Source organism: Monodelphis domestica, chromosome 7 (assembly GCF_027887165.1).
Source record: "Monodelphis domestica isolate mMonDom1 chromosome 7, mMonDom1.pri, whole genome shotgun sequence".
NCBI classification, from domain to species: Eukaryota; Metazoa; Chordata; class Mammalia; order Didelphimorphia; family Didelphidae; genus Monodelphis; species Monodelphis domestica.
The window spans coordinates 17,109,116-17,128,625 of NC_077233.1; the positions used below are offsets into that span (position 1 = coordinate 17,109,116).

Here is a 19,510-nt window from a genome sequence, read left to right on the forward strand (position 1 = left end):
AATATTCATTTTGCTAGATGACTTCTCATTTTTGACCGAAGACTTTATTAACTACCTTAATTTCTCACCTCATGCACTTTCTGAATAACTTTTTCAAACAGCTAATCTCAAAAGCAAAGTTTTCCAAATAATTTAGGCACTGGCATCATCCTTTGAATAAGTGGAATAGGTGACCAATTTGACAGATATTCAATTATCCAATCTCAAAACTTCACTGCGCATGTTTTGTCAAGGTGAGAAAGGAATTTAACCTTATTTGGGAACTTTCTACTTTATTAAGAAAAAATAAGAATCTGCATTTTCTATTATGTCGCTTAAGCCTGGGTAAAAAACATTTTCTATTTAATGGGGAGGAAACTGTAAGTTGAGCAAATACTTACCCATGTAACTAACAAAGAGGCAGCAAAATAAGATGACAAAAATGTGCGATTTCCAAACATTAAAATAAAGCAGACTCCAATAGATACCTGAGAAGCAAAACAAAGATGATAAAATAGAACTGATTATGTAACATTATGTGATACATAAAGAGTTTATAGGCAATGTGCATTTTCTATTACAAAAGTAATTGGTATAGGCAGGGATAAGACTAAGACTAAAATTGATGGCTCTAAGTAAAACTAATGGAATTTCAATGGAATGGAAATCTTTTACCAATAAGATTAAAGTTATATGCAAAAGCTATGTGCAGTCCATTTGTTCATTTATTATTCATCTGTAGATTTGCAAAAAAAAAAAGAGAGAAAAAAGATCAACTTGATTATTTTTCAGAGAGGCATATAAAGGAGACCTAAATGAAATGTCTATCTATTTTCTACCTTATTTGAATACATCCTCCACTTTTAAGTCTCCAAATCTGTTGCTGAAGATGTATTTTGCAACTAAATTTAAGTTAAAAACACTGAAATGTCCAGTTTTTTTCCATATTCTCTAACAAGAAGCTCTTTACTCCAAAAAAGGATAATAGCAGAAATGGTTACTAGGAATTAAAATCTGAGATAGGTAAAGTGATGACAAGAACATCTAGCTATTTAAGTTCAATGCTTGGTTTATATGAATTATACCAAGGACTTCTGAAAGAACTTGAACCTCTAATCCCCAAATTGATGTTGACAATCTGAGTAATCTGTTAAAAGAGATGAACTGAAAAAAGATTGGAGCTGACAAATCAGAAAGAAGGTAGATTCCACAAATGGATGCTGGTGATCTTTACTCTGGCCAAGAGCAGATAATCAAGTTGGTGGTTTGTGAATGTTTTAAAGGGAAGTGATGAGTTCATTGAGAACAAGTTATGCCATTTCCACTTTTTTACTGTCTTAGAAGGTTAGGGTTAGGTGGCAGAGTAGATAGAATGGCAGGCCTGGAGTCAGGAAGACTCATTTTCATGAGTTCAAATCTGGCCTTCGACTCTCACTAGCTGTGTGACCCTTGTCTGTCACAGTTTCCCAACTGTAAAATGGTGAGAAGTAATAGTACCAATAAGAGCATCCAGGTGGTCCTGGGTTCAAATCTAACGAGATACTTCCTGGCTATGTGGCCCTGGGGCAAGTCAATGAACACCCATTCCATTGCCCTTACTGTTCTTCTGCTTTTGTAATTGATACTTAGTATTATTTCTAAGATGGAAGGTCAGGGGTTTAAACAAAATTGTGTTATCCTCCATCTTATTTTCCCCCTTCTAACCTGTTCTTTCTCTCTCCTTTCACTCTGTCCCTCAATCCACAAGTGTTTTGCTTTTTAACCACAGCCTCCCCTATTCACTTACCCTTCTATTAGGGCACTTTTTTATTCTCCTCCTACTTTCCTATTAGGCAAGATAAGTTTCTACACTCAACTAATTATGGATGTTATTCCCTGTCTGAGCCAATTCCATTAAGAGTAAGGTTTAAGTACTGCTCATCACCACCCTCATCCTTCCCCCACCCCACTGTAACAGTTTTTTCACACCTCATCAGGTGAGACAATTTACCCTATTCTACCTCTCTCCCCCTCCCCTAAATAATTGTTTTTTATATCTCTTGGAATTTGGGGAGGGTTTTTTTGGATATATCATCCATCAGAGTCAACATTTTTCCTACACCTTCTGTCTATGTATACTCCTTCTAACTGCCCTAATTGTGATAAAATTTTAAATAGTTACAATTATCATCTTCCCCTATAGGAATATAAACAGTTTAACCTCATTGAATGATCTTTTTATGCTTTGCATAAGTCTTGTATTTGAGCATAAAATTTTCTGTTCAGGTATAGTCTTTTTATCAGGAATGCTGGGAAATCCTCTATTTCATTAAATGCCTATTTCCCCCCTGAAAGAATATACTTAGTTTTTCTGGGTGCTGATTCTTGTAAACTTAGCTCCTTTGTTTCCAGAATATCTTATTCCAAGTCCTCTGATACTTAAATGTAAAATATGCTAAGACTTGTGTAAATCTGACTCCAGATCCATGATATTTAAGTTATTTTTTTCGGGTTGCTTACAGTATTTTCTCCATAGCCTGAGGGCTCTGAAATTTGGCCATAATATTTCTGAGAGTTGTCATTTGAGGATTTCTTTCAAGATGTGGTCAGTGGATTCTTTCAATTTCTATTTTACCTTCTTATTCAAGAATATCATGGCAGTTTTCTTTGATAATTTCTTGTATTATGATATATAGGCTTTTTAAAAAACCATGGCTTTAAATAGTAAAATAATTCTCAAATTTTCTCTCCTGGTCTATTTTCAAGATCAGTTGTTTTTCCAATGAGACCACATTCTCTTCTAGTTTTTCATTTTTTTTTTCAATTTTGTTTGATTGTATCTTGGTGTCTCATGAAGTGATTAGCTTTCCAAGTCTAATTTTTAAGGAATTTTTTTCAGTGAGCTTTTGAATCTCCCTTTCCATTTGGCCAGTTCTATTTTTTTGAAGAATTTTTTTTCTTCATTGGATGTTGGTACCTCTTCTTCCACTTGGCCAAGTCTGCTTTTTAAGATGTTATTTTAATCTTCAGGATTTTTTGTGCCTTCTCCAAGTTGACTCTTTCTTGCATTGCTTTCATTACTTTTCCTTATTTTTCTTGTCCCTCTTTTATTTGATTTTGTAGTCCCTTTTAAGCTATTTCTTCTTCTGGGGCCTGAGACCAATTTTTCTTTGAAGTTTCTTTGAACTATGTTGCTGCTGTGATCTCACTGTTCCTCCCCCCCCCCAAGTTTGTGCCTTGTTCTTCCTTGTCTCCTTAATAATCTTCTATGATTAGGTGGGTTTTTTTAAAATATGTGTTCATTTTCCCAGTATTTTTCTTGAATTTTATTTTTACCTTAAAGCCAGGCTCCATTCCCAAGGTAGAGAGGTCACATCTTAAACTTTAATTTCTCCTTTTTTGCTATCCTCAGATCTAGTTCTGGGTGTCTGAGAGTTTTTGTTTTTCTAAGATAGCATAATGGATTATGGGTTGACAACTCTGAAAACCTTCAATTGGTGACTGTCTCCCACACAACAACCTTGTTGTTGCCTTGTGCTGGAGTTCAGGGCCTCACCTCAGGCTTGCACAGGGGGTCTTCTCATCTCTATATATTTCACTTAGTAGCCTTGTCAGCTCCCATGGATTTAATTAATATTTCTGTTCCAGACCCTCAGGCTCACAATCTAGGAGTTGCCCTAGACTCCTATCTTTCATCCTATATCCAAGCTATTGCCAAGACTTGATTTTACTTCTTCATCTCTCAAATAGGCCCCCTTATTTCCTCTGATACTACCCTAACCCTGGTCATTACTTCACACACAAACTATTGCAATTGCTGTTGGGGGACCTACTTGTCTCAAATTTCCCCACCACTCCAGTCCTATATTACTGGCCCAACTATAGTGTATCCATATTCACACTCTAGTGGCTTCCCCATCATATACAAAATCCTCTTTTTGGCTTTCAAAGCCCCACACAACATAGTTCTTCCTTCACCTTTCTAATCATTTTATATCTTAATACTCATTGTATACTGTTCAATCCACTGACGCTTACCTCCTGGCTATTCCACAAACAAGACATTCATTCTCTCCCTTCCAGGCCTTTTATCTGGTTGTTTCCCATGTCCTCATCTCTGCCTCTAGGCTTCCCTGTCTTCTTTCTGAATTCTAGTACCTTCTCTCCGTTAACTGCTTCCTAGTAATCCTGTATATAGTTTGTATATATTTCTTTGCTTATTGTCTTCAACATTAGATTATGAATTCCTTAAGGACAGGGACTGTCTTTTGCTTTTCCTCGCATCGTCAGTATTTAGCAATGTGTTTAGCTCATGTGAGACACTTAATAAATGCTTGACTGACTGACTGACTGTCCAACATGTCCAAAGGAAAATAAAAAGGATAGTGGGTAATCCGCAACAATGTCTGGACTTGGGAGTCTCAGATTTGGATTGAATTCCATCTAAGATAGTCACTAACTTTGTGGCCCAGGGTAAGTTTCAGTTTCCTCTTCTATAATACAAGAGGTTTAGTCTTGGTGACCTCTCAATTCCTTTAGAGCTCTATGTGTTCCTAGGTTAGTTTGAGGAAGAAAAATTTAGGGGATATATGGTTGTTACAGTCTTCAAATATGGTCACATGAAAAATAAAATTGAATAAGATTAACTTGGATTCTTAGCACAATTTTAGAATGTATTATTGAAGAAATTATGCAACCTTCTATGAAAGGTCCCAGTGGAGCAGGGGTTGCTCATGGGTAATTCTTCCAGATGTTTCACTTTGCATATGATAGTGGGCTGATTGAATTGAGCCCCAGAGATCTTCCTAAATGAGATCCATAATCACTCAAAAGATTATGGCCACACTGTCTATACATGAAGAGAGAGATGGGTTGTAGACTATCATATTTAGGTCTAAATATAATATGTATTTGAACAACATGCAGAGATAATTCATGAGCAGAGACCTTGGACAATACAAATGGGCCCAAAACTGACCAGGAGGAAGAATGTGACTGGACTGCCTTCGGGGGAATTCAAACTTCCTTTAATGATCACAAGATTTTCCCTGAAATAAAGGCCCATATTTTTATTGATATCTTTTATTTTTAAATTACCTTCATTTTTAATATCTCCCCCTCTCCCACCACAACTAAAAAGTTACTTTAAAAATTAGGGGGGGAAAGCAGCTTAAAAAAAAAAAAACCAAGCACATCAACCAAACCTGATAATATATGCAGGGTTTTTGGTTACAGTCTCCCACCTTCAATGGGACAGAAAGGAAGTTCATTACCTCAGTCCTTCTCTGGAATTATGGTGGCTTGATCATTTTAATTACACCACTATCTGTTTCTTTAATTCCTTTGAACTAAAGCACTGCAGTTAAAGATATAAGCAGATTACTCCACTTTGTATTGGTTTCTCTAAGTCCCACTGTTAGCTGCTCTGGACCATAGGCCCCTGGCAGTGTCTGGTACATGGAATAACCAATCAACAAGCACTTCTTGATAGACTGAGTTCTTCCAATTCACAATTATATTTTATTATGTTCACATTCCATAATTTGTTTAGTCATTTCTCAAATGATGGAAAGCCAGTGTTTTCACAATGACATTAATGGTTCTAACCTAAGAAATACAATAGGCTTCAGCATTATCCAGTTGTGGAAAGATGTATGGTATGTAAAAATAGGCTGGAATATATTGCAAGAGTTAGGATAAATGGTGGAAAAGATGTCATCAAATAAGTATAAGCATGGAAAAGGATTTAGACTAATAATGTGTAAGCATGAGAAAGAACCAATCACTAGACAATACCTTGTGATACCAAGGCTCCCTTGTACAGAATGTTCAAGACAACCCAGAGAAGAGCAGGACAAAGAGGCAGACACTGATGGATTGGGAGGTGTCTCTTTGAAAGGAGCAGTCACATTAACTAGATCCTAGGTTTATTGTAATAATGGTAGATTGAATAAGGAGCTATAATATTTTCCTCAGCAATAGGGTCTATCAGACAACTAGTTTTATTTCTGATTTAGACAGGAACTTGATGGATATGAGAGTAAACATGGCATTGTAGAGTGAATATGAGGCTGAAAACTAAGATGACTTGGGTTCAAGTTCCACCTTTTGACACAATAATGACTGCATGATCCTGAACAAATCACCTAATCTCAAGTGCTCTCAGGAGCTAAAACTTTAAGTTGCAAAGAACATATCAATCTGCATCAGGGGATGAGGTTTCTTCTCCAAGAAGTTCACTTTAATAATGAAATTTGGTCTAATCCACATCCCAGTCCTACAGGCGAATAGCTCAGGACAATACTGTATGTATATAGTTTACCCAGATTCTGGTAAAGAATTTGACAATGTCTCTCTTGTTTTTCTTGTGAAAAATATGAGTTCTCAAAGTCAAGAGAGTCCTCAGGAGCAGTCAAAGGTACTCCAATGGCCACACCCACAGGTCAGCTGACCAAAAGTGAGGCCAGGTCCTCAGAGAAAGCAGGAGAGTCCTCATGTGATCTTCCCCTGGGGCAGCCCTGGGATCCAAGCTTGACTCTATGCTGCTTTACATCTTCATCAATAACTTGGGTAGGAAGCCAAGATGGTAGACTTAAGGCAAGGACTTATCTGGGCAATACTAAATTCCCCTCCAAACAACTTTAAAATAACACCTTGAGCAGTAAAACCAACAAAAGGATGAGGTGAAACAATTTTCCATCCCAAGGCAACAGGAAGGCACAGAAGGTATGTCTCACTGGAATAAGAGTGAAGCAAAGCTGAACTCAGTCCAGGGAAGACCACATACAACTGAGCTCTCAGTCCACAAATGGCAAAGAGGTCTGATAACTGGTCAGAAGGAAATTTCAGGGGGACCCTTTGCTGGCACTGGGAATAGGACTCTGTTACCTATACAAGGTTTCAAGTTGCTGTCTCAGGGTGAGCACAGGTCAGGAGAGGAGTGACTATACTTTTCCTTAGATCAAATCAGCTTGGAAGAACTGGAAATTTACAGACTTTCAGAGCTAGCTCTTAAAATAGCAGCAAGAAAAACCTTTCACTTAGAACAGTGCCCCCTCCACTCCAGGAGCATTGTCAACATTTAGCCTAAAGCTAAAAGTCAAGAAATAGGCTGGAAAAAGAGCACAAAAATAAAACTAGAACCTTTTCAGAGACTGATCAATGCTAAATAGATAATGTGATTTTCAAACATGAGGCTCAAGAGAAAGGCAAAAAAAAGTAAACAAGAAAGAGAAAGCATAAAGGAGTCAATAAGGTTAAACTAGTTAACTTTGCTATATGAGATGATACTTGTAACTCTTAAGAATTTTATTATTATTAGGGCAATTAGTAGTGTGTGATAGTATAGTGTATATAAATATTATAATATTAATTTTAGTATTATTGCATTAATGTTACTACATTATGGACAGAGGGCACAGGTTTGAATTGGCTATGATGGGATGATACCTAAAAAAAAATTAAGGGGCAAGAAATAGAGATATGCTTAGAGAAGAGGGAAGGGAGATGTAGAATGGGGTAAATTATCTCACCTAAGAGAGGCACAAAAGGGCTTTTATAGTGGAGGAAGGATAAGGGTGGCAACAAGCCATAGTTAAAACTTAGTTTTGATCAAAATAGGCTCAAAGAAGGAATAACAAATACACTTAATTGAGCATAGAAATCTAACTAACCCTACCGGAAAATTGAAAAGGAAAAGGAAAAGAGGGGAGTGGCTGATAGAAGGGAGGTAAGATTAAGGAGGCTGTAGTCAGAAGCAAAATATTTTTGAGGAGAGTCATGATAAAAGGAGAGAGGTCAAAGGATAAATAGGGAATTAAGCCAAATTTATAAGAATATAAGTCATTCCCCAATCGATAAATGGTGAAGGATATGAACAGGCAGTTTTCAAAAGAAGAAATGAAAGCTACCTATAATCATATTAAAAAATGCTCTAAATCACCACTGATGAGGGAAATGCAAATGAAAACAACTTGGAGGTACCACCTCATTCTTACTAGATTATCTAATATGGCAGAATAGGAAAATGACAAATATTGAAGGGGATATGGGAAAACTGGAACTCTAAACCACCGTCGATGGAACTGCAAAATTGATTCAACAATTCTGGAGGGCAATTTGGAACCATGCTCAAAGGGCTACAAAACCGTGTATATCCTTTGACTATTATGTCTATATCCCAAATTAATTTTTAAAAAGTAACATACACAAGAACAGCAACATTGTACAATGATCCACTGTGAAAGACTTGCTATTCTCAGCAATACAATGATAATTCTAAAGGATTTAGGATAAAAAAAATCCTATCCACTTCCAGGGAAAGAAATGATGGATTCTGAATGTGTATTGAAACAAACTGTGTTTCAATTTTATTTTTCTTGGGGGTTTTTTTGGTCTGTGTTTTCTTTCACAAGATTAATATGGAAATATGTTTTGCATGACTACACATGCACTTGCATAATCTATATCAAATTACCTGCTGCATCAAGGAAGGTGTGAGAATTTACTTTTCATAATGTATTAATTCCTATATATTAGGGAGACTTACTGTGTATTCTTCTGTCAGGGATCTGGGTCAGAGGTAACATCTAGTTTGCTACTTTTTTACATTTTTTTTTTGTCTTTGGGGATCCCAATGAATGTCTTCCTTTTTAACAGAATCCAGTCTATGTTACCTGCCCACATATCAGGAAGAATGGATAGATCCATTAACCATCATCAATTAAAGATGTCTTGAGATGTCCAAGGGAGGGACTAAATAATGAACTCCTAAAAATCTACTTATTAAGCAGCCTGACCTAGCTCAGGTCATTCCTGGTTGCAACGGAACTACAGAGATCACTTTCACTTTATCAATTATGATGCTGGCCTACCCAAAAAGCATTATATAATGAATAAACTTCTATTCTTAACGAAAAATAAATCCTCTGAGATAATTTTAACTGTAACAGAGAAAAATGAGAAGAAAAAAGGAAGGAGGGAATTTGGAACCCCAATTTTTTTAAAAAATTAATCTTAAAAATTATTTTTACATTTAATTAAGGAAAATGTATTTAAAAAAGAAAAATTACTTGGATAAAGGAAGAACATGGCATTTTTTTATTAAATCTTCAGACAACACAAAATCTTTTCACCACCAAGTGAGCACACTTTGACTCTGACATCTGTACAGAGGCAGCAGAAATAGCCTAACCAAAACAAAACCAGGAGAAAGGAGCAAGATTACACTAATCATACACTAAAGAATAATATGCCTGTGGCAGCACAAATAATGTAAGAATGGTAAAGTATTAATTAATTGGTCATCAAGAAGATATGCGGGAAAGAAAGATATCAAAGGAATGAAAAAAACTTCAGAAATCATTATGCTAAAGAAAAATCTGACTAAGGAATCATGAACTACTGACATATATATCTACTTTCTCATCTATATAAATTTTTTTTAAGAATCACCTACACATATATCAAGGGAATCAATTATGGTAGAAGAAGGAGACAGGCAAAATTATAGACATGACAAATAGTAGGGTACAACTTTATTGTAAAACAACAGAGAATCAGAGTATAAGATACCACTGAGCTTACTATATGTTGAATTATTTTAAATGTTTCTGAAGTGTTGCAAAGAAACAACCATCAGGGCCTTTTACATGAAAAATTAAAATAACTTTGACTAACAACTCAGTTATCATTAGTTTCAGATAAGATATAAAATGAGTAGATGCATGCTTGTCAAAGGCATCTGCCACGGTCATAGAAAAGATCTAGTCCTGGGACCAAGATGAAATGGGATTTACTATGGCTGTTGATCTTTTTTTCTGGGTATTATGCTAGTTACTAATACCTGGAACACTGCTGGCTTCTGTAAAGAGATTGATGACTATTCAAAATAATCTGGCCTAATCATTCTCAGAGAAAGAAGAAAATAGCTGAAGAATAGCCATTGCCCAGATAGGAAATGCAATTATATGAACAACCAAAAGATTGAATCCATCAGTATCTATGTGTGCATATAATTTCCCTATATATAATCTTTGAGTGAATAAAAATAAAAGGTGGAGACAGAAAAGATGAATATTGTAAATGGACAATGAGTTAGATTGAAAATGAAACAAGAGGAGGAAGCTAAGCTGAATTATCTTTTGGAAATAAGAGAGCTCCTTTAATGATCATAAACTTCATAGTAAAACCAAGAGCCATTTTTTAATTCTACCTGTTTGTTGTATGGTGATCAGTCATGAACACTACACAGTCTTTCAAAATTCAAATTGAAAATCATCAAAAGGATAATGGAGAAGCACATGATGAGTAACAAATAAGGAGCTACTTAGAGAGGTAAAATCAATCAACCACCATTTATTTAAATACTATGTGCCTGTGCTAAGTGTAATGGATAGAAAAACAAATAAATAGTATCATCAAAAACATGTAGGACCCAAAAAGATGACTTGGTCTTGGTGGGAGAAAATCATTGGACTTTCTTGACATCATTAGTAAACTTGTTTGTGAAGAGATAAGGAAATACAGTACATAGAATCTATAATTCAGGAAAACATAGACAAAAATCACATAGAACTGCTAGGCCTGCGTTGATGGGATGAGATCTAAAGAGTTTAAGAGAGAAGATGGCGGCCTAGAAGGAGCAGAAGTTCAGACCTCTGAATACCCTTCCTTATTGATCACAAACTGCTCCTAGGGGACTGAAAATCAAACATAACAACAAGACAGAGCCAAGGAACCCTCCTACTGGACTCAATTCAAAAGGTATGTCCCCCCCCCCCCAGCCAAAATCCAAGAACACTCTGGTTTAAGGGGAAGGCAGAAGGAAGGTCCCAGGACCCATCCCCACTCACACCTAGAGTGCTGAGACTCTAGTGGCAGTGGGAATTTCTGGGCAGTCAAAGGTGCTGGTCTGGAGGGTTTACCTTGAGGGCAGGGCTATGCCAATATCTGAGCATGGAACACAGATGGTGGGGAAGGAGCTAGAGAGAAAGCATAGACCTGGCAGCAAGGCCAGAGCTGTGGAGATCCTCCATATTTGCTCCAGCAATCCAGGCAGTTTTGGACTTAGACCACACCCAGCCCAACCAAGCTGAACTTAATCCCATCAAAAGTCTTCAAAACTCAGGGAAGCCCAGGTTCCACACCCCTCCTAATTGACTGCTGGACTTTAATCCAATCAAACGCCTGCAGAGGACAGGGAAGCTCAAACCCACAACAAACCTCCCACAGAGACTGTACTGAGAGATCTTCTGCCAAAGCTCCAAGAGGGGAGACTGACAGAAGCCCCCAAAAGCAAAAAAATGAGAGGAGCAAGAACACAGACAAATACGGGGAGCAAAGAAGGAGTGGATATGAGCAAACAACAGAAAAAGAAGAAAGAAATTACAATAGATAGCTTCTATATAGTGAACGGAACAGAGGGAGAGATCAGTAAATGATAAATCAGAATTCTCAGTGAATTGGATACAGACTATGGAAGAACTCAAAATGCAATTCAAAACACAATTAAGAGAGGTTGAAGACAATTGAGAAAAGAGCTTTAAAACTAAGATAAATCATCTGGAAACAGAAGCACGTGAACTAAAATGAGAAAATAATGCCTTGAAAGCCAAAATCAACCAGCTGGAAAATGAGGCAAAAAAGATGAAAGACGAGGTAAAGAGGATGAAAGACGACCTTCAAAGAAAATCAGGCCAGAAGGAAAAGGATGACCAAAAAGCCAGGGAAGAAATCCAGTCTTTAAGAACCAGAATACAACAACTGAATTTAAGTGACCTCACAAGGCAGCAGGACACTATAAACAAAACGAAAAGAATGAAAAAAATGAGGAAAATATGAAGCATCTCATTCACAAAACAGAGGATTTAGAAAATTGTTCGAGGAGAGAGAATTTAAGAATCATTGGTCTACCAGAAGACCATGACAAAAGAAAAAGCCTGGACATAATTCTAAAGGAAATTATTCAAGAAAACTGCCCCAATATCCAAGAACAAGAGGGAAAAGTGGAGATTGAAAGAATCCACAAATCACCTCCTGTACTTAATCCCCAATTGAAAACACACAGGAATGTTATAGCCAAATTCAAGAACTATCAGACCAAAGAAAAGATATTGCAAGCTGCCATGAACAAGTCATTCAGATACCATGGAACCACAGAGAGGATAATGCAGCATCTGGCTGCATCCACACTGAAGTACCAAAAGGCATGGAATATGATATTCTGGAAAGTAAGGGAACTAAGTCTACAACCAAGAATAAACTACCCAGCAAAACTGACTATATTCTTACAGGGGAAAGTATGGTCATTCAACAAAATAGAAGAATTCCAAGAATTTGTAAAGAAAAAACCAGACCTGAACAGAAAATTTAATGCCCAAACACAGAACTCAAGAGAATCATCAAAAGGTAATTAAAAAAGAGGGGAAAAAGAAAAACAAAACAACAACAAAAAATTCTTTTTAAGAGACTCAATAAGTTAAAATGATATGTATCCTAATAAGAAAAAGAGGTCGTTGGTAACTCTTAAAAACTGTTGCTATCACCTGGGCAGCTAGAAGAATTACACTTAGAGGGAACAGTGACAAACTGTATAGGATGAAAGGACAAGATATAAATAGGTATAAAGATATATGCATGGATAAATACATATACATATGTGTGTATACATATATATACACAACTAGAGCTAAAAAAATAGGTTAATACCAAAAGAAATGGGAAAAGAAACAAATGGGGATAAATTTATATGTCACAAAGAAGCTCATGGCAGGAGGAGGGAGAACATCAATACACTTGAAGGGTAAAGAGGTTGGAGATAGGAAATACTCAATTCTTACATGCTTTGAAATTGACCCAAAGAGGGAAGAACAATCCAATCCATTGGGGCAGAGAATATAGAATAGATTTGCACCCTATAGGGGACTAGAAGGGTAACAAACGGATTGCTGGGTAGGGAAGTAGTACAAGGGAGGGAGAGGGTTGGGGAGCAATTTTGAAAAGACTACAGGGAAAATAAGGGGGGGAATAAGAAGAGAGAGGGATAGAAAGGGAAGCAAAATAAGGGTGGGAACTAGGGGGACTGATTAAAAAAAATATTGGTGTAGAAGGAAATAGTGAAAGAAGAAAAGGCAGGACCAGGAGTAGAAATCAAAATGCTGGGAAATACATAGCTAGTAATCATAACTCTGAATGTGAATGGAATGAACTCACCCATAAAACGCAAGCAAATAGCAGAGTGGATTAGAATCCAAAACCCTACCATATCCTGTTTACAAGAAACACACATGAGGAAGGTAGATACACATAGGGTGAAAGTAAGAGGATGGAGCCAAATCTATTGGGCATCAACTGATAAAAAGAAGGCAGGAGTCTCAATCATGATATCTGACAAAGTCTAAGTAAAAATAAATCTAGTTAAAATAGAGAGGGAAGGTAATTACATCCTGATAAAAGGCAGTATAAACAGTGAGGAAATATCTGTACTCAACATGTATACACCAAATGGCATAGCATCCAAATTTCTAAAGGAGAAACTAGAGGAAATCAAGGATGAAATAGATAGAAAAACTATACTAGTGGGAGACCTAAACCTTCCTCTATCCAAACTAGATAAATCAAAACAAAAAATAAATAAGATAGAGGTAAGAGAAATGAATGAAATCTTAGAAAAATTAGAGTTAGTAGACATGTGGAGAAAAACAAATAGGGGCAAAAAGGAATATACCTTCTTTTCAACAAAACATGGTACATTCACAAAAACTGACCATGTATTAGGGCATAAAAAATTAAAAGAGCAGAAATAATAAATGCAACCTTCTCAGATCATGATGCAATTAAAATAATAATTAGTAAGGGTACATGGAGAGGTAAGTAAAAAATTAATTGGAAATTAAACAATAAGATTCTCCAAAACTGGTTAGTTAAAGGAAAAATCATAGAAACAATTAATAACTTCATTGAAGAAAATTACAATGATGAGACATCCGTTCAAAACCTATGGGAAGCAGCCAAAGCAGTAATCAGGGGGAAATTTATATCCTTGAGTTCATATGTTAACAAATTAAGAAGGGCAGAGGTCAAAGAATTGGGCATGCAAATTAAAAAACTAGAAAGTGAACAAATTAAAAATCCTCAGATGAAGATTAAATTAGAGATCCTAAAAATCAAAGGAGAAATTAATAAAATTAGAAGTCAAAGAACTATTGATTTAATAAATAAGACTAGAAGCTGGTACTTTGAAAAAACAAAATTGACAAAGTACTAGTCAGTCTAATTTAAAAAAGGAAAGAAAAAAACCAAACTGATAGTATCCAAGATGAAAAGGGAGACCTCACCTCTAATGAAGAGGAAATTAAAGCAATCATTAAAAACTACTATGTCCAATTATATGGCAACAAATATGGCAATCTAGGTGAAATGGATAAATACTAACAAAAATATAAATTGCCTAGACTAACATAGGAAGAAATAAATTACCTAAACAAACCCATGTCAGAAAAGGAAATTGAACAAGCCATCAAAGAATTCCCTAAGAAAAAATCCTCAGGTTCAGATGGATTCACAAATGAATTCTATCAAAAATTCAAGAAACAACTAATCCAAATATTATACAAACTATTTGACAGAATAAGCAAAGACAGAGTTCTACCAAATTCCTTTTACCACACAAATATGGTACTGATCCCAAAGCCAGGAAGGTTAAAAACAGAGAGAGAAAACTATAGACCAATTTCCTTAATGAATATACGTGCAAAAATCTTAAATAGGATACTAGCAAAAAGACTCCAGCATGTCAACACAAGGGTTATTCACTATGACCAGGTAGGATTCATACCAAGAATACAAGGATGATTCAATATTAGGAAAACCATACACATAATTGACCATATTAACAAGAAAACTGACAAAAATCACATGATTATCTCAATAGATGCAAAAAAAGCCTTTGATAAAATACAACACCCATTCCTATTAAAAACACTAGAAAGTATAGGAATAGAAGGGCCTTTCCTAAAAAATAATAAAAAGATATCTAAAACCATCAGCAAATATCATCTGCAATGGGGATACACTAGAATCCTTCCCAATAAGATCAGGAGTGAAACAAGGATGCCCACTATCAACTCTATCATTTAACATTGTACTAGAAACACTAGCAGTAGCAATTAGAGAAGAAAAAGAAATTGAAGGTATTAAAACTGGCAATGAAGAGACCAAGCTATCACTCTTTGCGGATGATATGATGGTTTACCTAAAGAATCCTAGAGATTCAACCAAAAAGCTAGTTGAAATAATCAACAACTTTAGCCAAGTTGCAGGATACAAAATAAACCCGCATAAGTCATCAGCATTTCTATATACCTCCAACACAGCTCAGCAGCAAAAATTAGAAAGAGAAATCCCATTCAAAATCACCTTAGACAAAATAAAATACCTAGGAATCTATCTCCTGAGACAAACTCAGGAACTATATGAACACAACTACAAAACACTCTCCACACAACTAAAACTAGATTTGAGCAATTAGAAAAACATTAACTGCTCATGGATAGGATGAGCCAATATAATAAAAATGACCATTCTACCCAAACTTATTTACTATTTAGTGCCATACCCATTGAACTCCCAAAATATTTCTTTACTGATTTAGAAAAAACCATAACAAAGTTCATTTGGAAGAACAAAGGATTGAGGATATCCAGGGAAATAATGAAAAAAAAAATACAAAGGAAGAGGGCCTTGCAGTCCCAGATTTCCAACTATATTACAAAGCAGCAGTCATCAAAACAATTTGGTAATGGCTAAGAGAGAGAAAAGAGGATCAGTGGAATAGATTGGGGGCAAGTGACCTTAGCAAGACAGTATATGATAAACCCAAAGATCCCAGCTTTTGGGACAAAAATCCACTATTTGATAAAAACTGCTGGGAAAATTGGAAGACAATGTGGGAGAGATTAGGTTTGGATCAATACCTCACACCCTACACCAAGATGAATTCAAAATGGGTGAATGACTTGAACATAAAGAAGGAAACTATAAGTAAATTAGGCAAACACAGAATAGTATACATGTCAGACCTTTGGGAAGGAAAAGATTTTATAACCAAGCAAGACATAGAAAGAGTCACAAAATGTAAAATAAATAATTTTGACTACATCAAATTAAAAAGCTTTTGTACAAACAAAACCAATATAACTAAAATCAGAAGGGAAGCAACAAATTGGGAAAAAATCTTCATAAAAACCTCTGACAAAGGTTTAATTACTCAAATTTACAAAGAGCTAAATCCATTGTACAAAAAATCAAGCCATTCTCCAATTGATATGTGGGCAAGGGACATGAATAGGCAGTTTTCAGATAAAGAAATCAAAATGATTAATAAGCACATGAAAAAAATGTTCTAAATCTCTTATAATCAGAGAGATGCAAATCAAAACAACTCTGAGGTATCACCTCACACCTAGCAGATTGGCTAACATGACAGCAGAGGAAAGCAGTGAATGCCGGAGGGGATGTGGCAAAGTAGGGACATTAATTCACTGCTGGTGGAGTTGTGAATTGATCCAACCATTCTGGAGGGCAATTTGGAACTATGCACAAAGGGCACTAAAAAGACTGTCTGCCCTTTGATCCAGCCATAGCACTGCTGGGTTTGTACCCCAAAGAGATAATAAGGAAAAAGACATGTACAAGAATATTCAAAGCTGCGCTCTTTGTGGTGGCCAAAAATTGGAAAATGAGGGGAGGCCCATCAATTGGGGAATGGCTGAACAAATTGTGGTATATGTTGATGATGGAATATTATTGTGCTAAAAGGAATAATAAAGTGGAGGAATTCCATGGAGACTGGAACAACCAGGAAGTGATGCAGAGCGAGAGGAGCAGAACCAGGAGAACATTGTACACAGAGAGTGATACACTGTGGTACAATGAAATGTAATGGACTTCTCCATTAGTGGCAATGCAATGTCCCTGAACAATCTGCAGGGATCTAGGAGAAAAACACTATCCACCAGCAGAGGACAAACTGTGGGAGTAAAAACACCGAGGAAAAACAATTGCCTGACTACAGTGGTTGAGGGGGTATGTCTGAGGAGAGACTCTAAATGAACACCCTAATGCAAATACTAACAACATGGAAATGGGTTTGAATCAAGAGCACATGTGATACCCAGTGGAATCACGCGTTGGCTATGGGAGAGGTGGGGGGAAGGGGGGGAGGAAAAGAAAATGATCTTTGTCTCTAATGAATAATGCTTGGAAATGATCAAATACAATATTGTTTAAAAAAAAAGAACACAAGAAATCCTTGTTAACTGTATGATTTCATAATAAAGACTTTATCATGTTTACTAAAAAAATAAAAATAAAAAAATAAAGTTGTATGCTTGTTGACTACTCCATTAGACTGTAAGCCATTTGATGGCAAGGACTGGACTTCCTATCCTACCTATGTTTGCAAACTTAGCAACTAACAAAACTTAATAAAACCTCGTTTACTAAATGACTAACTAAAAAAAAAAAGAAAAGGCTATAAGGTTTGGGCACTAAAACAAAACTGCTAACTTTATAGAGGGAAAATTTGGATGATGAGGTTAGAAACCAGACTGGAGAGGGTTTAGACAAGAGGAAGAGAAGAACTGCAATTAAATGTAGATGGTTTCCTATACTACAAAGGAGAGAAGAGAGTTGGTAAAATAGCTTACTGGAATGCTAAGATCAAGTGTGTTGTCTTTCTTAAGGATAAGCACGAAATGGGCAGTTTTTTAGGTAGCAGAGTTGGCACTAGAAGTAGGGAAAAGAATGAAATTAAAAAGGAGTGGGAGGATGGGGAGAGCAATTTGCTAGCAAAGTCAAGATGGAATTGGATCAAAGGCATGTGTCTCTAGGGGGTAGCTGGGTGGCTCAGTGGATTGAGAGACAGGCCTAGAGATGGGAGGTCCTATGTTCAAATCTACCCTCAGACACTTCCTAGCTGGGTGATCCTGGGCAAGTCACTTAACCCCCAATTGCCTAACCCTTACTGCTCTTCTGCCTTGGAACCAATAGTTGGTAGTGATTCTAAGATGGAAGGTGAGGGTTTAAAAAAAGGCATGTGTCTCTACATGTTTGGTTTGGTCTTGGCATGGAATATAAGTCCATCTCTTCATTTAAGCCCAGACTGAGAGAAGAGATAGAAAAAGGAAGCTATCTGAATGATGTACGATGAGGAGTGGGAAAAAAGAAGAGCTCTCAGGTAAAGGCATCAATGTTTCTGGCGACCCATGAGGTTGGATTCTAATCACACAAGATTAGGGGGGAGGGAAGTGTCATAGAAGGTTTGAGAAAATATGAGAATGTAAGGAGCAGCTGCTGTGGAAAGTGCAATAGCAAATCTATTACCAAATGTTGTCTTGCTCCACTGAAGGTCAAGTTGAGATTGGATAAATAACTTTTTAGTGTACCTAATCAGCAGAGTTTCATGATTTCCATCAACTCTGTTCAGTAACAGATGAAAAGATTAAACTGGGTAGATGGAGAAAGTATTCCAGGTTGGAAGTTTCACAAAGTGTGATAGGACAAGAGATGAACTGATTCACCAAGGGGACAAGGCATGAAGGAAAGAAGAACATGTAGCCAGTGTAGTGCTAATGGACATGAGAGAGAACTAAGGAGTAGAGAAAAAGGGGAAAATGAGGGGATGAGAATGAAGAAGAATAGGGGTTATAAGACAAAGGGAAAGATACAATAACAAAAGATTATAATGTGATTATAATGTTACTATGTAATGTCCAATTATTGTTTTATTAGTAAAGGCTACTTTAAACTTCTACATTAAAGTATATAATTAGTGTATTTGCATCAGAGTATTTGAATTCAATATGAGAACAAATGATAATAAAAATTTACCAAGTTCACAAAGATGATCTTCAGAAATTTGTATGGCTCAATATACCCCACAACATACATTGAAAATAATGACACCATCTGGAAAAAAAAATATATTATGAAAATTTTGCACAAAATTTAATTATTAGTTTGAGCTAGGTAACACACTAAAGAAATTATTTCTAAGTATTGCAAATTACGTTATGATGTAAACCCTCTGAATGAACCCACCTGAATGGCTTCAAAAAGTCAATGTTCATTTATAAAACAAGGAACATCAACCATGGAGTACCTCAACCACAGAGTACCTCAATGTTTCAGAAGTATAACTTAAAAAATAAATTTATTCATCTATTTCATAAATATTTATTATTTTTATAAATGGCTCACTAACAATTCTACATTTCTGTATCAATTAGAAACTTAGAAATCATGTCAATGTTTAAAATTATAAAAGATTTTTAATTTTAAAGAATTTGGTTCAAATATATTTTAATTTCCTGATGTTATATAGCCACAAAATTGTACATTGCACTGAGACCTCACTGCAGCATGGAGAGAATCACTGTTTCTCAAAAGCTTAGCCAGTGGTGCCCAAACCATGAAGAAAAGGCTGAAAGTACAGTTCTGATAATGACTATGTGCTCTTCCTAGGTCTAGCCTAAATAAGTACAAACAGGCT

General features: G+C 36.1%; 1 protein-coding gene across 6 annotated transcripts in view; it reads right to left on the reverse strand.

Annotated features, from left to right (window-relative positions):
• The window catches only part of LOC100012477 (probable C-mannosyltransferase DPY19L2), a 205,195-nt gene that overhangs the window by 74,598 nt on the left and 111,087 nt on the right, over window positions 1–19,510 (reverse strand). For 5 of the 6 annotated variants that reach the window (XM_007499954.3, XM_056804273.1, XM_007499956.3 and 2 more), the window contains 2 exons: window positions 18,850–18,927; window positions 381–467 (listed from right to left, as the gene is read on the reverse strand). In XM_007499954.3, the coding sequence (XP_007500016.1) occupies window positions 381–467; window positions 18,850–18,927 (165 nt within the window). The remainder of the gene's footprint in view (window positions 1–380; window positions 468–18,849; window positions 18,928–19,510) is intronic. The other variant, XM_016424414.2, reaches the window with a different exon arrangement.